This window comes from Littorina saxatilis, linkage group LG13, assembly GCF_037325665.1.
Source record: "Littorina saxatilis isolate snail1 linkage group LG13, US_GU_Lsax_2.0, whole genome shotgun sequence".
NCBI classification, from domain to species: Eukaryota; Metazoa; Mollusca; class Gastropoda; order Littorinimorpha; family Littorinidae; genus Littorina; species Littorina saxatilis.
Genome location: NC_090257.1, coordinates 22,085,973 through 22,112,868, shown reverse-complemented (window position 1 = coordinate 22,112,868; position 26,896 = coordinate 22,085,973). Strand labels below are relative to the sequence as shown.

Below are 26,896 nucleotides of genomic sequence, written 5' to 3'. Positions count from 1 at the left end.
AAACAATGAATTATTTACGTAAACAATGAATTGTTTAAGTAAACAATGAATGGTTTACGCAAACAAAAAATTATTTAGAATTTTTTTTACGTTGTTTATAAACAATTACTTATTTAGCACATGAGCTTCTAAATAATGATTATTTAGCTAAAACTGGTGAAAAAAACATGAAAAAGTATCCAAATAATTATTTGACAAACGGAATGCCATATTCAGTTGCCCCGGAAAATTAACGTCATGGAAATAATCGTGCACTCGTTACGGAACAGAAACGTGGTTCTCTATGCTATTTAATGGATTGGTTTTAACAAAGGTTGCAACATTTAAATTCAGCAGTGAAAAATTCACCCACCTGCTGAAGAAGATGAGTTGCGTCAAGCACCAGGGAGATCTGGTAAAACTGGGTGGCCAGTCGAGACTCACACGGTACTTCTCCGCTGAACAGTGCTTCCACCTAAACACAACAGATATGTGAGACAGGGAGGAGCGGAAAGGAGAGAGATAGAGGAATGCATTCCTGTTTACCTTCAACACGGTTAATAGTAGAATGTATTCAAGTTTTCATTAAGTAAGCCCTGTTTTCAGTAGTCAAGCCCAGTTTCCAGTAGCCAAACGCTGTTGTATTATTGCAAAGCCCTGTTTTCAGTAGCCAAGCCTGTTTGTAGTAGTCAAACCTTGTACCAGCTCAGAAATCCGGTTTTGATTTTACAATACATATAGACGACAAGAATGTAATATATGTTGTTGTTATCTTGTTTTTGTATTTTGCCATGCTGTTTTTCAATTCATGCGTGTATGCATATATGCTTTTCAGACTGCTTTTGTTGCAGTACTTACGCGAGGCTTGAGATCCTGAGGCACTCTGGTCTTGGCCTGTTCCACTTTGCGGCGTAGGTCCTCCACTGTTCTCTGGTTGCCACGGCAACGTTGCTTGATGATCTCCATCTCTACCAGGGCTTCCTTCACCACGTTGCCTTGAAGAGAAGATATTAATAGAGATGAGAGAGAGAGAGAGAGAGAGAGAGAGAGAGAGAGAGAGAGAGAGAGAGAGAGACAGAGAGAGACAGACAGACAGACAGACAGACAGGCAGGCAGACAGACAGACAGACAGACAGACAGACAGACAGACAGACAGACAGACAGACAGACAGACAGACAGAGAGAGAGAGAGAGAGATAGAGAGGGGGGAAAGTGCAGGCGTGTGTAGGTACGAGTATGTTATTTTTTTATTTTACCTGAAATATGTTCTTCACATTATATTAACAAAATGTCCGCCCGAAAAATATTTTTGATACCTTAAAATAACGACGATAAAATGAATATAAAAATACAATATGAGACCTTTCGTGCACGTATTGAACAAACAGACCAAGAACTTTAAAAGTAAGTAGAACAAGTCGCGTAAGGCGAAATTACAACATTTAGTCAAGCTGTCGAACTAACAGAATGAAACTGAACTCACTGCATTTTTACAGCAAGAGCGTATACTCGTAGCATCGTCAGTCTACCGCTCATGGCAAACGCAGTGAAATTGACAAGAAGAGCGGGGTAGTAGTTGCGCTGAGAAGGATGGCACGCTTTTCTTTATCTCTATTCTTTTTAACTTTCTGATCGTGTTTTTAATCCAAACATATCACATCTATATGTTTTTGGAATCAGGAACCCACAAGGAATAAGATGGAATTGTTTTTAAATCGATTTCGGAAATTTTATTTTAATAATAATTTTTATATTTTTAATTTTCAGAGCTTGTTTTTAATCCGAATATAACATATTTATATGTCACACACTTTCCTTCTTTGCCACTACTAAAGCAAACGTGTGCAAGATTGTATGTTACACGCTTTGGAGCATGTGCAAGAACGGATTCAAACTCGAAATCGTCCCCCAAAAAACCCCAAAATGCACACACGACTTTTATTTCTCCTGCTGTTATCGTTTCTTCTCTTTACAAATTCTTCATCGCTCAGAATACTGAAAACGGCATCCCATACGACAGTACTGTTTCCATACGCGAATTTAGCTGCCCTTGGAAAGTGGCTCGCTCAGGAGGCCTGTTAGTCTGACACTATAAGGACAGAGTTCAGACATAGATGACAAAGATCCCGGAAAGAACAAACATTTCGCGGATGCAGACACAGAAAGACGTCATGAAGATTGCGATGCTTCAAAAGATACAGACTGTGACGATGACTGTGACGTCATTCACATATACCGAGACGTCATTTATAGTTGTTCGGTCACTTTCGTCAAAAAGTAGATCTCTCCACAATGGCTGCTCCTGTGTTTAGCTTTATCAAGCGTGAGTACGCAAAACGTGTTTGTTCTCTCCTCTGTTGAAGCTGTGAGACATAATCGCCATTACGAGCTAGTCGTGTGACAGAGAGTTTTCTTGCACACTCGACTGCTGCTGTTTCACTCCGGCTAAAGCCGTCGTGAAACATCTACAGTCTCGTGTGCAAGAAAACTCTCTGTCACACGACTAGCTCGTAATAGCGGGTAATGTTTTTGGAATCAGAAAATGATGAAGAATAAGATAAACGTACATTTGGATCGTTTTAATTTTTTTTTTTTTTTTACAATTTTCAGATTTTTAATGACCAAAGTCATTAATTAATTTTTAAGCCACCAAGCTGAAATGCAATACCGAAGTCCGGCCTTCGTCGAAGATTGCTGGGCCAAAATTTCAATCAATTTGATTGAAAAATGAGGGTGTGACAGTGCCGCCTCAACTTTTACAAAAAGCCGGATATGACGTCATCAAAGGTATTTATCGAAAAAAAACGTCCGGGGATATGATTCCCAGGAACTCTCATGTCAAATTTCATAAAGATCGGTCCAGTAGTTGGTCTGAATCGCTCTACACACACACAGAGACAGACACACACACACACACACACACACATACACCACAACCCTCGTCTCGATTCCCCCCTCTACGTTAAAACATTTAGTCAAAACTTGACTAAAGGTAAAAACATAAACCCGACCTGAATCTTGCCACAAAACTCACCGTATCTGAGGTTACGCCTGATAGGGGTCTTGCACTGTGGACATTCAGGAAGCTTGACAAGCCTTGCTGGTGCGTTTTCTTCAGTCGCCGTCGCTCCACTGGTAGAGTTGTCTTCTCCTTCTTCACGATTGTCGCCCATGCTGATGTCCACCCAACGGTCGAGTTGCGTCACTTCCAGGGTGTGACAACAATCCTCCAACAGAACGAAACGAGCGCCCTCTTCCGGTTCGCCGAACAAAGAGTCAGCTAGAATCTGAGAAAAGATTTAGATATTTGCCGTTTGAGAATACTTTTCGCACAGAAATGTTGATGTTTTTTTGAATGGGTATAATATCTTTTGCTCTTTCCTTTCTGGTTCGCCCAAAACAGAAGCAGAACAACCGACTCGGGAAATTTTCAAACGCTGTTCATATTTAACCGGAAATTGGAATGATGAGTATATTCTTAGTATCTAGCGTCAATTCTTTCCTGGTACCTTAAACTTTGACGTGTCACTGTGTACATTTTCTTTCAACACATGAAATTAAAGTTAATTGAAAATATGAAGGCAGTTATATTGATTTTGTTCTCTTATTGATGGCGTGGAAGTAGATGCCATGTTGCACTTTAAAAAAATCCTCCCTTTATGTTAGGTCTAGATTTGGGAAATGTAGGAGTTTTATCTGTTTGAATACAAACGGACAAAAATCTAACTTTGATGGAATCGATTTGATCGAAAGTTTGAATTTGTTAAAATCTTAATGATTTAGCATTATTTATGCAGAGAGGCCAACTTCTTTAACTGACCTCTGGGTCGCAGATTCTGCAGACAGGGGGACAGGTTTCACCACAGAGGCCGATGCAGGGGTGAGCGCAGTCTGGAAGGCGCTTTGTACACGGTTGGTTGCAGCGGACACGGTTGCACGGTTCTCCGCACTGCTTGGTGCACTTCTGGTGCGGACATTGCCAGTCACAGCTCATTGCGCACGACACGCATGCGTCACCGCAAGATTTATCGCAGAACGAGTGAGAGCACCTGAATTCACAAGCAAATGACTGGTAACATAACAATTTGTAGACGTATAAAGGACTATATTTGGAGTATCCATTGAGCTGCTTCTTTGCTGCTGCAATTCTAAAACACAGATATTTCTTGTGTTAGCACAGCAGAAAACTACATGCGCACCAGAAATTGTAGTGTCTTTTTGCTGATACAGACTTTTAGACCGTACAAGTCAGCGTATACATTCTAAAACACAGATGTTTCTTGTGTTAGCACAGTAGAAAACTGCCTGCACTCTAGAACCTGAAGTCACTTTCTGCTGATATTGGGGGCAAACATACTTTTAGACCGTACAATTCTGCATATGAAATAACCCATCCGTATTGTTGAGATTTAAGACTCCCTCCCTTTTAAGACCCTGTTTTCTCACATTCTATGTTCTTACACCTTGCCCCCATATTTGAGACTCTCCTTTCTAAGACCTTTTGTTTGTTTGTTTGTTTGTTTGTTTGTTTGTCTAACGCCCAGCCGACTTTCTAAGACCTGACTTTTTCATATTTTGGAGATCTTAAAAAGGGGTTCCACTGTACCTGTTCTGACACCGTGCGGAGCAGGGTGGACACTGACAGCAGGAGGCCTGGCAGTCGTGACCACACACCAGAATCTTGCGACAGCGATGCTCACACGGCACGTGCAGCCTCCCGTTCTGACAATCCCCGCATGTCCCTTTGCACGTATGGCCGCACACTAGCTCCTGGCTGAAAAAGACAAGGACAGAAAAAGATGACAATAGAATGATATCGTGCAGTAACTCCACGCATGTCCCTCTGCACGTCTTGGCCAACAACAAGAACAAGAACAACAACAACAACAACAACAACAACAACAGGAGCAGCAGGAGCAGCAGCAGCAACAGCAGCAACAACAGCAGCATCACCACCCCTACCACCATTAACAACAACAACAACAACAACAAAACAACAACAATAACTTCTGGTTTATGATTGTCATGTCCACCATCATGAACATGTGTGTAATTTAGTAATGTTTTGGCCACGTAAAATAAGCTTTAGCTTGAGTTCGTGTCCTAGTTGCATATTTTCAATTGTTTCCTGTCATGTATTTTGAATAACATTTTGTCAACAACAACAACAACAACAACAACAACAACAACAACACCAACAACAACACAACCACCACTTACCCGCAAGGCTTGGTACACTGAGCGGTGCCTCTCTGACAACATGGCGCCTGGTGCTCGTGCCCACAGTCCGCGTTGGTCACCGTGACCTTGACCTGACACTGGCGGCTGCACGGTTGACCGCACTCGTTCTGACACGGATGGCCGCATGCCAGCTTGCGTTCACAGTCCGCCTTGCAGGTCACTGTCATCGGGTCCTTCCCTGCGCGTGAAATGATCAGCCATGTTGAGATAACAAGGTCAAGGTCTTTTTCTTTTGGAGGTCACACACAAGCACAAAACAATGCCGGGGAGAGAACAGGCGCAGCTCATTAACAGAAAAATAAACAGACGGTAAAGTCTGATTACATGCGATTGGTTTATACCAAACATTTGCAAGGGATCACTCAAGGCAGATTTCATGCAAAACATACGTTCTTATACCATCGAACCGGTAAACTAACTGACAAACAAGGTAACTGACTTCTTTGGTAAAACTAACTTGGTACCTTGAGTTAAATAACTAACTAACCAAGTGGCTAGCTGCAATTAAATAAAACTAACTACCCACCTTGCTAACTAACTAAACAACACATCAAGCGACCGACCAACCAACCGACCTATCAACTCACCAACTCGCTAATAGACGAATTTCGTCGGGTTTGTATGGGTTGTGGGAGAGTGAACTTTTCTTGCAAAACCTCGTACAAATATTGGAGGGGCCAATCGCTAGCGATGAGTCTGTCGGAAACACGCGAAATCACGTACGTGTGTCCTTCGCACCCCTCGCTAATGATTGGCCCCTCCGATATTTGTACGAGGTTTTGAAAGACAAAATCCCTCTTCCACAACCCCCCATATCAACCCGACGGAGTTATTTCCAAACATCCCCCTTTCTTACCGCATAAAACACGCTGAGTGTGCCCGCAGCGAGGAATAATTTTCTCTGTCGCCCGCAGACACCGCACGTGAGCACAGCACTCGTGGTCTTTTTTGCACCGCTGATCACAACGCTCGCACTGACGCTCACAGGGCCAACTGCACAAGACGTCATCGTGGCCTACATTGGGGTGACATGTGCTTGGGCACTGATGCCCGCAGTTGAGGCGCACGTCGCATCTTTCGTTGCACCCTCCCTCAGGTGCCTGCGGAAAGAAGGTCAGCTTGATTAGTCAGTTAATGTACTTAAAGGGACAGCAGAAGAAGAATAAGAAGAATAAGAAGAAAACAAAACTTGACTAAATATAACAAGTCGCGTAAAGCGAAAATACAATATTTAGTCAAGTAGCTGTCGAACTCACAGAATGAAACTGAACGCAATGCCATTTTTCAGCAAGACCGTATACTCGTAGCATCGTCAGTCCACCGCTCATGGCAAAGGCAGTGAAATTGACAAGAAGAGCGGGGTAGTAGTTGCGCTAAGAAGGATAGCACGCTTTTCTGTACATCTCTTCGTTTTAACTTTCTGAGCGTGTTTTTAATCCAAACATATCATATCTATATGTTTTTGGAATCAGGAACCGACAAGGAATAAGATGAAAGTGTTTTTAAATTGATTTGGACAATTTAATTTTGATAATAATTTTTATATATTTAATTTTCAGAGCTTGTTTTTAATCCGAATATAACATATTTATATGTTTTTGGAATCAGCAAATGATGGAGAATAAGATAAACGTAAATTTGGATCGTTTTATAATTTTTTTTTTTTTTTTACAATTTTCCGATTTTTAATGACCAAAGTCATTAATTAATTTTTAAGCCACCAAGCTGAAATGCAATACTGAAGTCCGGGCTTTGTCGAAGATTACTTGACCAAACTTTCAACCAATTTGGTTGAAAAATGAGGGCGTGACAGTGCCGCCTCAACTTTCACGAAAAGCCGGATATGACGTCATCAAAGACATTTATCCAAAAAATGAAAAAAACGTTCGGGGATTTCATACCCAGGAACTCTCATGTCAAATTTCATAAAGATCGGTCCAGTAGTTTAGTCTGAATCGCTCTACACACACACACAGACACACGCACATACACCACGACCCTCGTTTCGATTCCCCCTCGATGTTAAAATATTTAGTCAAAACTTGACTAAATATAAAAAGAAGAAAGAAGAAGAAGAAGAAGAACAACAACAACAACAACAACAACAACAACAACAACAACAACAACAACAACAATAATGGGCAGAAGAAGAAGAAGAACAAGAAACAAGTCGCGTAAGGCGAAAATACAACATTTAGTCAAGTAGCTGTCGAACTCACAGAATGAAACTGAACGCAATGCCATTTTTCAGCAAGACCGTAGGCCTATACTCGTAGCATCGTCAGTCCACCGCTCATGGCAAAGGCAGTGAAATTGACAAGAAGAGCGGGGTAGTAGTTGCGCTAAGAAGGATAGCACGCTTTTCTGTACCTCTCTTTGTTTTAACTTTCTGAGCGTGTTTTTAATCCAAACATATCATATCTATATGTTTTTGGAATCAGGAACCGACAAGAAATAAGATGAAAGTGTTTTTAAATTGATTTCGACAATTTAATTTTGATAATAATTTTTATATATTTAATTTTCAGAGCTTGTTTTTAATCCAAATATAACATATTTATATGTTTTTGGAATCAGAAAATGATGGAGAATAAGATGAACGTAAACTTGGATCGTTTTATAAATTTTTATTTTTTTTTTACAATTTTCCGATTTTTAATGACCAAAGTCATTAATTGATTTTTAAGCCACCAAGCTGAAATGCAATACCGAAGTCTGGGCTTCGTCGAAGATTACTTGACCAAAATTTCAACCAATTTGGTTGAAAAATGAGAGCGTGACAGTGCTGCCTCAACTTTCACGAAAAGCCGGATATGACGTCATCAAAGACATTTATAAAAAAAATGAAAAAAACGTTCGGGGATATCAATCCCAGGAACTCTCATGTAAAATTTCATAAAGATCGGTCCAGTAGTTTGGTCTGAATCGCTCTACACACACACACAGACAGACAGACAGACAGACACACACACACACACACACACACACATACACCACGACCCTCGTCTCGATTCCCCTCTCTACGTTAAAACATTTAGTCAAAACTTGACTAAATGTAAAAAGAAGAACAACAACAACAACAATAACAACAAAAACAACAACAACAATGCAGAGGTGCATTAACTTAACGAACACACATCTAAAGAACCATCAGCATTCACACACACACACACACACACACACACACACACACACACACACACACACACAAACACACACACAAACACACACACAAACACATACACACACACACACACACACACACACACACACCAGATACAACCGTACTTTTCTTTTGCAAATCAAATTGCCCATTTGAGGACAAAGCTCCTGTACATACAACAACTAGGATTGCACACATACCCTCTGGAAGTCTTTGGCATTGCAAGCCTTGATGCCTTGCTTTCTGGGGTGGTTTTGACACACACAGTCACACACCAGATGAAACCGTATTTTTCTTTACCAAATCAAAATTCACGTTTAAGGACAAAGCACTCACACACCCAGCAACTCATATTGTACACATACCTTCTGGAAGTCTTTGGCAGACCGTGCCATGATGCCTTGCTTTTTGGGGTGGTTTTGACAGGTCAGAGGAAGACAATCCTCCAAAATCTTCTGTGCCATGGCCCTGTCCACAACGTTCTTCAGCAAATTACTGCTGTTCTGGAGAACCTCAAAGTTGCCGATCACGTACATGCCCATCTGAAAGAATAAAAGAAATACAATGGGGTTGAGAGGACATTCTTCTAAGCAATAAAGACAATGGAGAACTTACTGGGAAATGCCAGGTACGCACGAGGTTTGAAACAAAGTATTTTTTAATTTGAGCAAAATCCATTTTTTTTAAATTCACGACAAATGATTCGACTCATAAACTATCGAACTTCAAACCACATCCTTCGACATGGCTCCGCTCTGACACCAACACTCTATAAGTGATCAGATTCATAGTAACATCATAACGTATCACTTTGAACATTGAATGATTACAATGATTTAAACATACCGTGGAAATTAAGTACCAAACAAACAAGGGAAGCATTTGACAAAAACGAAAGGAAATTGCTAAGAAGAGTAAGAAGAAGAAGAAAGAAAACACAAAGGATAAGATAGGATAAGATAGGATAAGATAGGATGAGATAGGATGAGATAAGGATAAGATAGGATAAGATAGGATGAGATAGGATAAGATAGGAATGAGATAGGATAAGATAGGATGAGATAGGATAAGATAGGATAAGATAGGAATGAGATAGGATAAGATAGGATGAGATAGGATGAGATAGGATGAGATAGGATGAGATAATGATAAGATAGGATAAGATAGGATAAGATAGGATGAGATAGGATAAGATAGGATAAGATAATGATAAGATAGGATAAGATAAGGATAAGATAGGATAAGATAGGATAAGATAATGATAAGATTAGGATAAGATAGGATAAGATAGGGATAAGGACACGATTTCATATTGTTCTTTGATGTTAACCTCATGGGAATTAACTCGGCCTGTTTTCTCACTGGGAAAAGCGAGCTGCCATACAGTATACGGCGCTACCCTTTTTGTTCTCCCTGCATGCGTGTATTCATGTTTCCAAGCCCTGAGAATTGAACTTGGGTTCTTTATTGTGCGCATGCGTGCACATGGGGATGTTCGGCCACCGAGGAGTGTCTGCACAAAGTTGACTCTAGGAAATTAATCCCTCGTCGAACGTGGGGATCGAACCCACGCCGATAGCGACCGGTTTTGAAGCCAGCGCCGCTTCCGACTGAGCAAGTTCTCCGCCATCACTGGACAAGAAGCTTACCTTCGCACGCGACAGGGCAACGCAGACTCTGTTGTCAGCCTTGAGGAATCCAATGTCGTTGTCGTTGTTGCTTCTGACGAGGGAGAGAAGGATGATGTCGTTCTCCTCGCCCTGGAAGTTGTCCACAGAGGAGACTCTCACCCCGTCCAACTTGTTCTTGGTCATCTGGGTGTTGATGGTGTGAACCTGCAGGAGCAGTTTTAAAACAGTACAGTAAAATCTCCCTACAAGGTCAAAATCGCGGGCGCGACAGATGTAGCTATGTTTTCTCGTGCCTGCCATACATCCGGTGTCGCTGATGAGAAGAGAGAGAGAGAGAGAGAGAGAGAGAGAGAGAGAGAGAGAGAGAGAGAGAGAGAGAGAGAGAGAGAGAGAGAGAGAGAGAGAGAGAGAGAGAGAGAGAGCGAGAGAGAACAACAAGAGACATAGATGTAGAGAGCATTATTTTATCCAAATTGGTTATGGTTAAAGACCAACTTTGCGAACCAGACAGATGTAGCTCTTTTCTGGTGCCTGTAACACATCCGGCAGCGCGACATTTTATCTCTATGGCCTTCTACTTCAGCAAGGCTTCGTCGCCTTGAGACGGATGTTCGGCTTTAACCACCCCTCCCGAGAACGACACCTGACGTTTTCCAATCAATTTTCTTGTCACTGATACCGCTTGCACTGCAACTGACCCCCGAATTAAGACAACCCTCTTTTTTCGACGACCAACTTACCAGCTAAGAGTCAAGGACGACTTTCATCGCAGTTCACCCCAGATTATTGTGTCCATCTGTGTGCGCTGACGCCTGCCTAAACTCTTGCCCGCGCTAGTATGAGTAGTGGATGTCTCACGCCCCTTATAAGGCATGAGTCACGCGTCGCAGATAGACTGTTTGTATGTCATTATTCAACATTCGCCCGATTATGCTTTGAACTTCACTGAATCCGACAAGTGAGGGTTGTATACTACCAGGTATGTTGCCAGGGTTTATTTTCGTTAACAATTAAATTGCCAAAATTACCATAAGTTCTTGGCAGTATTACTATAATTATATCTTACTTCAAGACGATCCAGTAAACCTACCTGTCCAGAGTATGGGGTAATGAAAGTGATCTGCCTCCGCTCGTAACCTTGCTTCAGGAGGTAGTCGCACAAAGCCACGAGGTACTCCGCCTCGTGGGGGTTGCTGAAACTCTTGGTCTCATCGTCCCTGTCCTCAGGGTGAGAGTGGTTGATGTAAAACACGTTGTGACTCACTCCCTTCACTACCGGCAAGTTCGTCACCATGGCATGATCTTGCAGCTGAAACATTTAGAACAAATGTGACCCTCCACCACGGAATGAGTCGCATGTGTCCTTTGCATGATTTTCATAGTTTTACATTTTCCAAAAGAGTTTTATATGCTCTATCCAGTGGTGAAAACCGTTTTAGAAAAGAGCAAAAACTGTTTGAGTTATAAGCATGTGACTAAGATGATCCTCACACTGTTACCAGACACCCCCCGGACTTATATTAAGCCTAGCGCAGAACCGCGCAAGGTGACATGCGACTCATTCCGTGGTGGTGGGTCACAAATATGAGACATTTTTTGAAAGTTAGGAAATTTAAAAGATTATTTTATGGAAGGTTTAATCACTGACAAAAAACAACAACAATTGAAAAGTAATGAAACTGTCCGTAAATTAAACGTTTTTTTTTTTTTTTTTTTTTTTGGGGGGGGGGGGGGTTAATCTTGATTTTTGAATGATAACATTCTATGTACTTTTTGTATTTTTTTTAGAGAAACTATGGAGTTAATTCAAGTTCAAATGACAGCACACAGAAGGTAATGGACGGTCAAAGTCAGATGGTTATACTTCTAAGATCTAATGACAAAGCAGTGAAAGCACCCACGACATGTCAAAAGCATGAATATAAAAACCCACATTTTCTTCGCATTCCAAAAGACATCAAAGTCAGGAGTTTTCATCTGTAATACTGTAATGACTGCACCAATACAAACAGCTACCCTAAAGTGAAGTTCAAATGTCCTTCTCATCTTAACCTTCGAAGGCGATTGAATCCTCAAAAGTAGTTTGCCTAGCAAAACGGATTTCTGCTGATTCAACCCGCATACAACTTTGACCTCAGCCTTTAGAAATGGTTGAAGTCTTGGCTCAACCTGCCGACAACTTTAAGCTCAACCCTTGGAAATGGTTGAACACGCCGTTGCAGTCAGCTCAACCCATATAATTGAAACTACCTTCCAAGGTTATGTATAAATGCGTTCAACAGTAAAGCCAAATGACTTACATCAGGATACAGGTCTTGGAGCTTCATCATCCAAGAGATGTCAGGCCTCATCCTGTGCTGGAAGCCAAGGCAGTCAAATTGGAAGTCGTTCCTCACCATCCTCTCGAAGAGGGACACGTCAAGGTTACCCTTCTTGGCAAGATCATACACTGTAGGGTTCGGGCGAAGCTGTTTGTGGTCACCTGAAATATACCAAAAGCGTTGATCACTTCTTGCGAATCAATAAAGTAGGTATGTATTGGAAATGTGTCGACCAATACGCTTGTGAAGCTTCGAAGCTTTTCTGCTTTCCATCGAGCAAAAAGCTATGTGGTGGGTTTCTCTTTTGCGCAAGCAATACGTTTGTTGAAGGTTTCCCCCTTTGCTCTCGCAATCAGCTCGAGGAAGGTTTTCCCTTTTCTGTCAGAAGTAATATTGTGGAAGGTTTTCCCAAATGAGCTTGTGTATGGTTTTCCCCTTAAGCCTTACGCCAGCAGTATACGCTTGTGGAAAGTTTTTCTAATTCGGCTGTAAGTCTACGAAGTGATAAATCTGGTAATGCCTAATTGCTTCATAAACAGCAAAAGAACAAAGATGAAATGGATTGACAATGACAAAACAGTTCATTTGATGTAAATTAATGTTAGACAGTCTCTTTCATTCTCTTTTGCTTTGATGAGATACACTTGAGTAGTCCTCATCTGAAGTGAACTCTTCTTTTGAAGCCAAACATCGTTCTCCAGGAGACAGTAGATGCCCACACAGAAAAAAATTAAAGTTGCCAGCGACTCCGGATGTATTACAGACACGAGCAAACAGAGCTACATCTGTCGGGCCCGCGATGTTAGCCTTTACCCATAAACAATGTTAATGAAATGCAACTCTCTCCACTCACCGATGAGGATGAGGTGCTGACACTCCGCACTGAGCGTGGCCACGACGTGGGCCTCGAAGACCTCCGCGGCCTCCTCCACCACGATGACACGGGGCCCGATGGCGTGCAGGATGGATTGGTAGCGTGCAGCCCCTGTGGTCGTCATTCCGATCACTGTGGCCTCCTGCAGGATGGACCGGTCCTCCTGGTCCAGAATCTCGCGATATCTGTGGAAGGAAGGTTTGTTGTTGTTTGGTTCACTGGAGGGGGGGGGGGGGGGGTGGAGAGGGAGCTGAGGGGGGGGGGGAGAGGGAGAGAGGAAGAGAGAGAGGGATATATACAGAGAGAAAAGAAAGTGAGAGAGAGAGAGAGAGGGGGAGGGAGAGAAAGAGAGAGGTAGGGAGAGAGAGGTAGTGAGAGAGTGAGAGACAGAGGGGGAGGGACAGGGAGAGAGAGAGAAGGAGAGACAGACATACAGACAGACAAACAGAGACATAGAGAGAGAAAGAGAGAGATTTGGACTGAAAGAGAGGGAGAGACAGAGACAAAGACAGAGAGACAAGGTCAGAGAGGAAGTGCGAAAGAGAGAAACAAAAAGTTCACCGACAACATCACAATTTGTCCACTCACTTGCGCGCCTTGTCAAAGTAGGTTTCTTCGTTCTGACGGACCTCCCCTCTCATCTGTCTGCAGTACAGGTCTGTCCAGTGGCGGTACAGTCGCCAGCGGTCAGCACACTTTAGTGACCAGATATTGCCAATCTGCAAGGATACAATGATAAATACGTTGACTACATTTATTTGCAAATTGTAACAGTTTACTTCCATGTAAATTTATGTTTAATTTGGCATTGTGTACATACTGATTTTTCTGGTTTTTTTGTGTGTATGATGCGCTGAGAACTGTGTAAAGATTTGCGCCACATTAATATCCTCATTATTGTTTTAAGCGTGTTTTATTAATTTTCTTTGATACAACAACAAACAACAACAACATTAAGAACGTTAACAAGCAGACTGCTTATGTACACTTTCTAAAATGATAATCAATACACATTCAGATAACAGAAAATGGCGAACAAGTGGTAACTTCAACACCTAGTTTCATAATATTTCATTCTTATTTTATATAAATAAAATGAAGAGAGAGAGAGAGAGAGAGAGAGAGAGAGAGAGAGAGAGAGAGAGAGAGAGAGAGAGAGAGAGAGAGAGAGAGAGAGAGAGAGAGAGAGAGAGAGAATGCTTTGCTACATCGATTGCAGTCACTGTTAATATAATGTCAGCCCTCATTATTAAATTATTATCGGAGATTCTTCAAAATTTAATCTAGTACTTGAAAGAATGTTGCTGATTTGCTCGAGGCGTTCCATGAACCATCCTTTTTTAATCAGTGTAAATACCCCCTCCGAAAAAAATAAAAAAAACCATAGATTTATTATAAAAAGATAGAAATTAATAAAGGAATGAATGAATAAATAAATAAAAACATAAAAAAATTATAATAGAATGATATATCAATAAAATAAATAAATCAATCAATCAGTTTATCAATCAATCAATCAATCAATTTATCGATCAATCAATCAATCCATAAATCGTTAAAAAAAAGTAAAAAATAACAACAGGAAAAACATCCCAAGACAAACACAACTACACTCGAAGTTACCCCTTAACAACGAGAAATAACAACTGACCTGATCTGCTTCCTCAAGCTCCATCCTGTCAACACTCCTCAGCAAAGTCTGCAGTTGTCTCTTCTGCTGCAGCTGCAGCTTGTGCAGCGTCTCGGCCACTTCCTTGTTCTTGGCGTTGCTTGGCCTCATGGCCGTACGGTCTTGAACCTTCAGCTCGTCCATGTCTTTGCAGAACCCGCTGATATCCAAGGCCACGCACGTAGCCTTCAGCTCCCTCGTCTCCTTCTCGATCTCTCGCTGGCGTCGTCGAAGTCTTTCCATCTCGCTCTCTTCCCGCTCGAGGTTGAGGTCGTCAAAGTCTAGGCCTAGCTGGAGGTACTCATCGTCATCGTCTATATCGTCGTCCGTGTCGAGTCTTCTGGCATGGGGGTTGTCTCTGAGGGACTGAGCCATGTTGAGGGTGTCTTCATCCTCGGCATCATCGTCTTCTTCATATTCCTCGTAGCCGAGATCGTCGGAATGGTTAGCGCGTTGGGCAGGTAACAGGCGGGGGTTATCGGCGTGGAGAACGCTGATAGGAGGCAGCTTGTTCAGGCGATGTTCTGCCTGATACTGAAGACGGTCGTGAAGAAGCTCCAGCTTCAGCCATTTCAGCAAGGCGGAGTCTTTTCCGCTTCTTCCCAGCGACTGCTTGAAGGCTTGCATGTGGTTGGGAGCGATGTGAGTTTCCAGGAAGTCCTCCTTGACGATCTCCTGCTCCGCGATCTCCAGCCTGGCTGCCTTCTCGTGGATGTCGTTGCGGAGATTCCTCAGTTCCAGCTTGACCCGCAGCTTGGCCTCGTGCGTCTCCATGGGGATCTTCCTGTTGTTTCGCGCGCGCGTGCGGTAATGGTTGAGCGTCATGTCCTTCAGTCTCTCGCTGTTGCTGCGAGCTCCCACCCTCACCAAGGATCCCGTGAAGAAGTCTAGCACGCCCTCTAGAAACTGGTCCAAGGCGTGGTTGGTGTAGCAGACGATGAGGAGAGGACGCTTCTGATCTGGGTCGTTCCAGGCCTTGGCGTTGTGCAGCAGCATTTTGACGATCTTCAGCCCCAAGTAGGTCTTCCCCGTCCCAGGCGGTCCCTGCACGAGAGCAAACTCCCTGGTGAGAGCGTTGCGAAGAGCCATGTTCTGAGTTTCGTCCAGTTTCAGGTCTTCCTGTCTTGGCCAGTCTTTCGCGGTCATCACGTTTACTTTTGTAGCTTCCACGTTCATGGCGACTTCGTCAGGGTCAATGTCAAGGTCATCCACGCCAAGGTCAGCCAAAGTGTCTGCAAGGTCATCGTCCGCGCTTCTCCTGTCCTTGACCTTGAAGTCGTCGTTCAGCAAGGGTCTGAAGTCATATCTGACGTTGGCGTCGCCTCTCTGAAGGTACCGTGGCGGGTAGACCTACAGTACAGTACAGTACAGTACAATACAATACAATACAATTCCCTATAATACAATTCAATACAATACATTACAATGCAATGCAATGCAATGAAATGCAATGCAATAAAATGCAATACAATACAATACAATACAATACAGCACAACACAACACAAAACAACACAACAACATACAATACAATACAATACAATACAATACAATACAATACAACATAAAAACAATAACAATAACAATAAAAACAATACCAACACTTTATTGTCCAATGTTTTTTTTTCTTCTTCTACGCATCTAACTTTCCTTTAAAAAATACATAAAACACATAAGTAATTGCATTAACAAACTCACATATTGCCAAAAACTCTGCTGCAGTGTGCTATCATCTTATGTTAAATACAAGAAAAAACCCAAACCCCAATACAATACAATACAATACAATACAATACAATACAATACAATACTTACAGAGTAATACAACATTATTTAATTTTAAGGGTGCGTCAAACAAGAATGCGAGAGACCTAAAGTTTTACTCAGTATGAGAAAATCATATTGACATGAGGTAGAGCGCTATATGATACGATCTGAGAAATAGGCGAACATTATGTTTAAACGTAGCAGAGCGTTATAACAACATCGTACGTTACTTTATTTGTTTCTCAGATCTTCGTAGATAAAGTACATCCAACATTTATGTATTTATGCAAAGAGCAACATTTCATATGCTTGTTTGCAACAAAAACAATAACACATAAAAAATAAGGCTGTTTGTAACAATATCAAAAGTACTTTATAAATACACAAATAACCGATAAATGGATACAAACGAACTAAGGGGGTTTAACGTCCTCATAGGTAGCTAGCCTATTAGGGACACGAATGTGATGAAACGCAAACAATCCACAAGAAAATAAATACCTGGGGATCGCAGTTTACGATGTAGCGGATGAAGGGAAAGTTGTGGTCGTTGAGGTTTTTCAGACCTTCCAGGACGTGACGGTAAGCCTCGAAATAGGCTGGCGACTCGACCATGACGAACCGCTGGTCTCTGGAGATTTCCGTTACCACGTTCAGCTCGTCACGGTTGAGCACGAACACCACGTCCACGAGGCCGTTGGAGAGGAGTGCAGCATCCCGCTCGTGTACCTGTTACCCATGACACACACACACACACACACGTTTGGCAATAGACGATGTTCGGAAAGAACTCTGTCGGGTTGTGTAAGAGTGAATACTCTTGTTTCATTGAGTCAAACTTTCCCACGTAACATAATAGACCATGCAGTTACTAGCGGGCGTGCGGGCGGGGGGGGGGGGGGGGGGTAGGGGGGGTAGGGGGTCTGAGACACGTGGACAAGGAGCACGTGTTGAAAACTTGCCTCACTATAAGCAAGAGTAATCACTCTTTTACAACTCATCCAATCCAGACAGAGTCGTTTCCGTAATTCGAAATTTGCCTCTAGGTAATTCGGGCTGCTATCACTCGGGTTAGCGCGGATCGTGGAATCAAGCAACTATACACCCTGTCGTTTTTCTCTCTTGCATGCGTAAATTCGTGTTTTCCAAGCCCTGAGGCTTTCGCTGTGAGCGTGCGAACTTTATCATGCGCATGCGTGCACACGAGGTGTTCGGACACCTGGGAGAGTGCACAAAAATAAATCTCGGAAATCAAATCCTCGCCAAGGCCCGGGTTCCAACTCACGCCGATAGCGGCGAACTGCCTATAAAGCAAGCGCATTACCTACATAGCTATTTGTTTGTTTGTTTGTTTGTTTGCTTAACGCCCAGCCGACCACGAAGAGCCATATCAGGGCGGTGCTGCTTTGACATTTAACGTGCGCCACACACAAGACAGAAGTCGCAGCACAGTCTTCATGTCTCACCCAGTCACATTATTCTGACACCGGACCAACCAGTCCTAGCACTAACCCCATAATGCCAGACGCCAGGCGGAGCAGCCACTAGATTGCCAATTTTAAAGTCTTAGGTATGACCCGGCCGGGGTTCGAACCCACGACCTCCCGATCACGGGGCGGACGCCTTACCACTAGGCCAACCGTGCCGGTCCTACATAGCTATGCGCGTACCCACTGGAAGGTAACATTCAAGAACAAAGTCCTGAGATAACTCACTCAGTGAACAGTCTGCCATGTAGTTTTGTCCCTTGAATTGAAATTAAGGTTAGAGGAAGGATTCTAATTTGGTTATAACTAAATATGTTTTCCAAAATGTACTCAAATTGCATTTGATCCATTTCGGTTTCTATCGTGTGTGTTTCGTTTGTGGTGGGGGGGATATCTCAATAACATATCATATTATAGTTCGTTTGTGGTGGGGGGGTTATCTCAATAACATATCATATTATAGTTTTAGAGATTCAGACAATTGTGTGTCCACGATCCAGGCCGCACAGTGTAGGTTAACAAACTTGTTAGACTTCAAAACTCACCACAGCGCACAAGTAGTTCTGGAATCCGTCGCTGGACAGGCACAGCAAGGAGCCGTACTTTAGGCGCTGCGAGTTCCTCCAGTTGACGTTGGAGAAGCGACTCACGTCGAAGGACAGCCTGTAGGAAAGGTCTTTGTCGGAGCAAACGGGCCTGACGATCTGGACGTCTCGGTAGACCCTCACCCCTCTGTTAGAGTCTCTCCGATTCTCCGCGTCGTGAGTTCCCATAAACTTCTCGATGCTCTCTCGCAGTGGTATGATGAAATCTGCTCGGAACAGCCTGAACTGGATGTCCAAGTAGTCCTCCAGAGTGGCGTAGCTGCCGTTGTCACGGTTACGTCTGACAAAGATGTGTTCATCCGACGTCAGGTCCTGCTGCGTGGGGATCAGAGGCAGCGCGCGGAAGGTCTCGTCAGGCTGGTCGGTGTCCTCGTTGAGTCTCATCCCACGTGACCTGGCGTTGCCATGGTGATCAGTCCCAGCGCTGTGGCCATCTTGTTCCTGCTTCCTCTTCAGAGCCGCCTGGAATCGTTCCAGGTGAGCCTTCAGCGTGTCGTCTCCAATAGGCCTGATCTTTTCGCTCAGTATCTGTTCGAACTGTACAACCTTGGGCATCGCGAAGCATGGGGAAATCATCATGACAGTGTTCACCAGAGCAAGAGTAGATCTTGCAATTTCTATCTCCTCCGCTTCGCTTCGCTTGTGCAGGAGAAACTGGTAAAGTGTCAGGTTGAGAAAGATCGCGTCTGCGACAAGCATTTTTTCCACGATGCTTTTGATATTTCCGTAACAAAATTGCATCATTTGCGGAGTGAACGTTTTGCCGATCAGTTTCAGAAGCAATAAGATTCGGTTTTCGTCCAGGCTATGATATGTAAGAAGTTCGTCCAGTCCTCCACCATCGCTACCTAAACGGATGAGAATGTCTTCTTGAGTTTTTGTGTAGAGTTCTTCAAGGGCACGGAGGTCTAGACGCCTTATCCTGCGACGCCTGAAACAACAGTCAATGTTCACATTTGACCCCTAACTCAATCTGCAAAATTAATTCAACACAAAATGTTACCTTTGCACAAGAAGCTTTTGATTCTTATAATGTCTCCTAGTGGAGGGGTGGTCTTAAACTTAGCGAAAGCCCCGACAGGTTTGTTCTGGTGAACAAGCACGATTGAGTAGATGTTAAGGCAAGTACCTTTAGTTTCTGTGAAAGTTTGGCGATGTTGTGGACAAAAGGACTTAAAACCAGATCTATGACAAGATGCCAGCATTCAACCAGGTAGGCCAGAGACAGACTGACCGACCGAGAGACAGCCGGATAGACAGACAGACAAGAAGGCGAGAATGAAAAATGACTGACGGAAAGCAAGACAGATGGAAAAACATTGACAAATAAGCAGGTACACAACCAACCGTCTGATGTGTGACGAACAGACAGACAGATGGGCAGACAGATAATGGCTACCAATGGGTAGCCAGCAGGCTACCATTTATAGACAAATGAACAGACAGGCGGGCATACAGATTGACGGACAGACCTATTGACCGATTGACCGACAGACAGACGAACGGACGGACGGACGGACCGATAGACAGACAGACACACACAAAGACAGACATGTGGATGGTCATAAAGACAAACAGACAGACAGACAGACGGGCGTGCGTATACAGAAGGATGACAAAAATGATGCATACTCGAGGTCGACAAACTACAAACTGAAATTTGGAACGTCGCGCGAAACTCCTATTGGTCGGAACTAAACAACGGAGCGTCGCACAATTGTACTTGGTGACAGTACCCAATATTGACGGACTGTGTGATGATATCTTCTGCTATGGTCTGTTCAGACAGTGATATCAAAATCGAGACCGGAGGTCGAGATTTTGATATCACTGTCGAAACAGACCAATAGCAGAAGATATCATCACACAGTCAGTCAATGTTAGATATATTGCTAATTCTCTGGACATTTTGTATTTACTGTAAAGAAATTACAAAAGTATTTGTCTCAGTTTTGGCTGTTCCATATCCCTCCCTCTGATTATTATTTCTTTTTGTTCACTCTTTTCTTGTACTTTTCAGTATTTTAAAATGTCTTTCCTTTCAAAAAGTCTTTAGTCACTTGCTCAACTAAATTCTGGGCTAATTACATTTTCATATATATTATTGTTTGTTTTAAAATGTAGGTGTTTTTGTTTTTGAAGTGGGGAAGCAATAAAGAGGTAGTCGATATCAAAACTGATATCGACGGAAATGTCGTCGATATCACTTTTGCACTGAACTCAGTTTTGCCCAATTGACCAATGGAAATCCACGTAACATATGAAATAGCAGTATTACATGATGTTAGCTTCTTTGTCCGAGAGTTGTTTGTTGCGTGGAGTTATGAACTGACATGACCAAGAAAAGTAAAAAGCTGTCAAAAGATGTACAGAAAAATAATGTCAATCATGACCAGCAACAAAGTCTGAGAGAAACCAAGAAAATATTTCGTAACTGTTCAAACGGCTTGAGTTGCGCGAACACTGCACGAGTTACAACGCTAGATGTAGAAAGTCTCAGTGAGAGCGTCAATTATCGTTTGTCGAGGTAGACTGTCGATTACGGGTTCGGGCTGTTTGACCCGTTTTGGAGTTGGACATTTGGATGTATTGGATGGAAACGTGATCGGCAAATACAAAAACAGCAGCATTTTGTGTGTACTAGGTAACACATTCGAAAACGAGAACTGTTTGTTCAAATCTGCTGTGCCATTAACTCAACCATGTGTATGGACTGGGTGGCCGAGTGGTAACGCACTTGCGCTCGGAAGCGAGAGGTTGCGAGTTCGACCCTGGGTCAGGGCGTTAGCAATTTTCTCCCCCCTTTCCTAACCTAGGTGGTGGGTTCAAGTGCTAGTCTTTCGGATGAGACGAAAAACCGAGGTCCCTTCGTGTACACTACATTGGGGTGTGCACGTTAAAGATCCCACGATTGACAAAAGGGTCTTTCCTGGCAAAAATTGTATAGGCATAGATAAAAATGTCCTCCAAAATACCCGTGTGACTTGGAATAATAGGCCGTGAAAAGTAGGATATGCGCCAAAATGGCTGCGATCTGCTGGCCGATGTGAATGCGTGATGTATTGTGTAAAAAAAATTCCATCTCACACGGCATCAATAAATCCCTGCGCCTTGAATATGTGCGCGATATAAATTGCATAAAAAAATAAAATAAAAAATAAATCCCTGCGCTTAGAACTGTACCCACGGAATACGCGCGATATAAGCCTCATATTGATTGATTGATTGATTGATATTAACTCAACCGTGACTAGAAGACAGATAAACAAAGGGAGAGTACTTTTCACCATCTCATTCTCGACATATATATATTATTGAAAATATATGGTTTCACCTTCAAATTCAACTACAGCGCATTTCCAGCACCAATTATAGTCAAGCGCAAATCTGGATGTAGCTGTCAGTCTTCGCTTGGTAGCACTGCAAATCCACCAATTGAAGACATTTTTACGCGTAGTTTTCTTACAAACTGTAGTCAGTTATAACGATGTAGCCAAGTGGCGTACCCCGTCTCTTTATGTGTGTTATCTCCTGCCCGACCCAGTTGCCTCCCCTGTCTATAGCTATTCCCTGTGTGTGTGTGCTAGTCACATTGGGTTTACATTTAAATAATGCCCTTTGTGCTAGGAAACCCCTAACTTAAAATGGTGAGAAGCAGCAGAGTAACCTCTAACCATCAGTGCATAAGGAGTGACTAAATAATACCTGGTTGTCTTTGTGCATTGTACTTTATTGTGTGTTTACTATCGTAGGGTAGACTCTTGACCGGATTCATTTCTAATCTAGGTGGTAAGATCCCATAACTTTCCCGGCCCCGTTTAGCTAGTATTACGCATCAGCTTGTAACTGCTTGTAATCTAATGAGCCTTATCCGGTGTGTAATGCAGACAGGGCTCTCTTCACCCTTTAGCTAGTATTATGTATCAGCTTGTAACTGCTCGTAATATTTCCGGTGTGTAACGCAGACAGGCCTCTCTGCATCTTTAACGATCCCTTTCATTGGGCAGGCATTTTAAGTACACCACCCCCCGTTGGCTTATACAGGGTAGCCTCCCTATTGTCTTATCGCCACAGGAAATCGGAAGTGACCACTGTCTTTAAAAGAGCGAGCATTGCAGTAGAGCAGACAATGCGATTTGTGATAGTGAGCTGTGCGGTGCTCCTTTGTTGACGTGAACGGTCGAAGCGGTGCCCAAATTTGTCGCGAAGTTTGTAAGCCGTCGATCGCGACTTGTGGTTTTGAATTCGTGCTCTTGTGTTTCGCGACTAGCGTCAGCAGCAGTTTTGTGTTTCTTTTACGTGTGCTCACTGAGGAGAATCTGTAAGTAACTAAATGCTTTATTCATTCCTTATGCTTTATTCTTATGCTTCATTAGATGCTATGATGTTTGCATATATATGTACATTTTGCCTCTGATTTGGTCCCGGGCGATGTCCGACCGGTCTCGCGTCAGAGTTGATGACGCCATTTTGATCTATCAGAGAGATGTGTTTTCCAGATCAGTTTCTAATTACTTTCATGATTTGGCGCTGAAATTGAGCGTTAATAACTTTTAATATTTGATGACCAGTTATTCTAAAGTTGTTTTAGAGTCTTGTGAATTAAAGACTCGTGAGATTATCAAGTAAGGCAGACTCGTTCTCATACGTTTTGTTTTCGCTGAGAAAAAGCCTGTCTCGCAATATTTGATGTCGAGAAGACCCATGTGTATCGTTGCCATTTTTCCCCATTTTCATCACATATTATTTTTGGAGATCAGTAGAGTCTGAGTAGTAGTCGGTTAAAAGTCCAAAGTTAAGCCCTCAGTGCCATTGGCCCGTAAAGCTACCTATTTACGATTTAGGCGCAGAAACCCCTACAATTGATGAACGGGAATTATGGTTGACACATATATTTTGGGTAATGAACTCGATGAGAAAAGCCTGTTACAATATTTTATGTCGAGTAGACCTATGTTAGATCTCCTTTTTACAAGGATAGCTCTATAACGATGAAGTCCGGTAAGGTAAGTCGAACCTTTCTCAGATTTCGGTTTTCGATGAGAAGGGATTTGAATACTTTGCTGGACGGAATTCTGCTTCGTAGCCAGTTTGTTGAGGAACAAAGAGGTTCTCAGTCAGTTTCGCTTCGCTGAGGATCGTTCTTTGTTTCCAGCACTTTAACCGTAACTTTGTAAAGGCGAAGTGTACAGCAACATGACATGCTTTATGAAGTTTTGTGATGCATTACTTTTCATGTGTTTTATCATGTTGTTGCATTTCAAGCCGTATGTCGTTGACGGTCAATTGGTTGATGTAAGATTGTAGTGTCCGCCATTTTGACCGGCGTCCCCCGTGTAATGTAAGAGCGTCCCCCCTTCCCCTATTTTCCCTCTGTTCGGCGTGTCCCTTTTCCCGCCAGTTCAATGGGCTTTGTTTTGGAGAAAACACACATACACATTTTGAACACATGTACATGGCTTACCTTCCCTGCTCCTTTTCCCAGTTAAGAATTTATTCAATCAACAGCCATTGCCGGATAACATCTGAAGCTATAGTTAACTACTTGTTCATACCTAAAGCAACCTGGGTGTTGGTTGTTATTCAGACTAAATGTGTTAGCCTGATTCTCTCTCTCCCTGTCCTTTGTCAGGCTTTGTGTCAGCCACTGTCATGTTATGTATTCTTTCTTGTGTCACTCACATGCATTTTCATACATTGACATTTTTCTAGTCTTCATTTGTATTACCCTTTTACCTGTACATAATCTTGTGAAATTTGATTATCATTCCTTTGATGAATTCAGGCATGAGAATGATAGAGATCTTCTGAGTTAAGATCTCAGACAATAGGAAGATATTGTCTACAGGATGCACAATTTTGACTGTTAATTCCCATGTTGCACTTTAAAGGCGCTTGCCTGCAGAAGAACTTTGCGACTGATAAAACTGAACATTGTGTGGAGTCGCGCTTGCACTTAAAATGTGTTTGCCTACAGAAGAGCTTTGCGACTGATAAAAACCTAACATTTTGTGTGGTCGCATAGGTGCATAACAGACTTTTAATCTAAAGCGATATGATTTAGTCGCGCTTCCCTGTAAAGTAATAGACTGTTGTCTAACGCTTCATTTTGAAGCATGGGAGCTTGCGCTTACCCCATGCCTGAGTTATCTTTCTTATTCTTGTCGTTATTATTCAACTCGATGAAGATGTGTCTTCATGGCGATGAACATGCTTAATAATAACAATTATTTTGCAGTTGCGGTTCATGCAGTTGGTTAATTTATGTAAAGCATTTTCCTATGCAAGGCTTAGGCCTAAGGGAAGATGTTGGTTACTTCCCTTGACATTAGCTGTTGTGGAGTTGTTTAACTCACTGTGGATTCTCTTTCAGAGAATGCTGTGTCTGCAGGATTTTGGCTAAATTGTTACTTGTCTATATTTGTCATGATTATTTTGACAAATGATACATTCATTGATTTATGCTTTGTATTATATGGTATGTCATGTGTGACTTAGAAGGCATGTTGTTTATAATTGTATTTTCTTTTCTTTTTAGTGCCTTCTTCTTTACACTGCTTTCTGGTTTACACCAGAAATTCTGGTCTTATATATATATATATTGTTTCTGGATTACATTGTTTCTGGTTGATACCAGAATTCACAATTGCTATTTCTGGTTGATACCAGAACTCATAGTTATATTTCTTGCTACTAGAATAATTACCTTATAACACTATTTCTGGTTTCATATTCATAGTTTATATTTCTGGTTTGCACCAGAAATACATATTGTTTCTGGTTTTACACTAAATACATATTTTCTGGTTCTGTTATTGTTTCTAGCTGATTCTGGTACTGGTAGATATCAGAATTCATAATTGGTATTTCTGGTTATATGTAAGCATTGCTATTTCCTATATTAGAGTTCTGTTATTGTTTCTAATTTATAACTTATAGCATTGTTTCTAGTTGCTACCAAATTTAGCTAAACTGTTTTGGAATATTTATGATTTAGATAAGCTACCTGAGTGGTTATTCTTAGTTACATTTTCCTTCAATAAAAGATAAGTTAAGATAAGTTAAAGCAACCTCTGTCTTCGGTGTCTTAATTGTATGCTCCTCTGCCTGTGCTATATATCCTTGTCCTTCCACCCGACCTTCCCACAACGAGAACACAGAACTAAATACCAAAAGTAAAAAAACTGAAACAAATATACACATCTGCATCGATTTTTCTTCGGGGAGATCCAAATGTGCCCCCCTAAATGTATGTCTTCCGAAATGCATCACTTATGGCGCCACCCTGTATAATGGTATACATACAAAACAGGCTAGATGGCCAAACAGACAGGCAGACCGACAGACAGACAGACAGAAAGGCAAATAGTACCCCGAGGCTGCCACCCGCGGTGGCCCTAATGCTTCTTCGTCTTCCATTCTTGTGTTCAGGCGTCTGGATGTGGAGAGCTTGTTGTTGCGTTACCGTTTTCCATGGTCCTTTTGCTTTTTCTCCTGAAACCGACGAATACATGAATCAAAAACAATTAAAAAAAAAATTTAAAAAAAGTTAGCCGAATTCCTTTTTAATTTTTTTAAATTCAGACAAATTCCGATAGTTCCCTTACACAGATTATTTTCATCTGTAATAATGCGGGTGTGTACGTATAATATAACCCCACCAACAAGGAACATTCACACCTATAGACACCCGTTTGCGTCCACGATCGCACAGGGCTACAGTCATGCCCTGACAATGATCTCAAGAGAATCGCAACTATATCGCCGCGCGTAAATGCACGTATGTATAGTATAATATTGCTATTTCATATGTTACGTGGATTTCAGTTTTGATATCGACGACCTCTTTATTGCTTCCCCACTTCAAAAACAAAAACACCTACATTTAAAAACAAACAAATATATATGAAAATGTAATTATCCCAGAATTTAGTTGAGCAAGTGACTAAAGACTTTTTGAAAGAAAAGACATTTTGAAATACTGAAAAGTACAAGAAAAGAATGAACAAAAAGAAATAATAATCAGAGGGAGGAATATGGAACAGCCAAAACTGAGACAAATACTTTTGTAATTTCTTTACAGTAAATACAAAATGTCCAGAGAATTAGCAATATATCTAACATTGACTGACTGTGTGACGATATCTTCTGCTATTGGTCT

The 26,896-nt window shown here is 42.1% G+C and overlaps 1 protein-coding gene across 1 annotated transcript in view; it reads right to left on the bottom strand.

Moving 5' to 3' along the window:
• LOC138983870 (NFX1-type zinc finger-containing protein 1-like) overlaps nt 1–26,896 on the bottom strand; it is a 44,930-nt gene that overhangs the window by 12,701 nt on the left and 5,333 nt on the right. Inside the window, exons 2-18 of the mRNA XM_070357200.1 lie at nt 26,108–26,229; nt 18,676–19,666; nt 17,145–17,372; nt 14,861–16,228; nt 13,798–13,928; nt 13,189–13,394; nt 12,315–12,496; nt 11,105–11,323; nt 10,033–10,218; nt 8,749–8,925; nt 6,077–6,320; nt 5,200–5,398; nt 4,586–4,753; nt 3,800–4,028; nt 3,014–3,266; nt 838–974; nt 353–454 (exon numbers count right to left, since the gene is read on the bottom strand). Of these exons, the coding sequence (XP_070213301.1) occupies nt 353–454; nt 838–974; nt 3,014–3,266; nt 3,800–4,028; nt 4,586–4,753; nt 5,200–5,398; nt 6,077–6,320; nt 8,749–8,925; nt 10,033–10,218; nt 11,105–11,323; nt 12,315–12,496; nt 13,189–13,394; nt 13,798–13,928; nt 14,861–16,228; nt 17,145–17,372; nt 18,676–19,666; nt 26,108–26,154 (5,067 nt within the window). The 5' untranslated portion in view covers nt 26,155–26,229. The remainder of the gene's footprint in view (nt 1–352; nt 455–837; nt 975–3,013; nt 3,267–3,799; nt 4,029–4,585; nt 4,754–5,199; nt 5,399–6,076; nt 6,321–8,748; nt 8,926–10,032; nt 10,219–11,104; nt 11,324–12,314; nt 12,497–13,188; nt 13,395–13,797; nt 13,929–14,860; nt 16,229–17,144; nt 17,373–18,675; nt 19,667–26,107; nt 26,230–26,896) is intronic.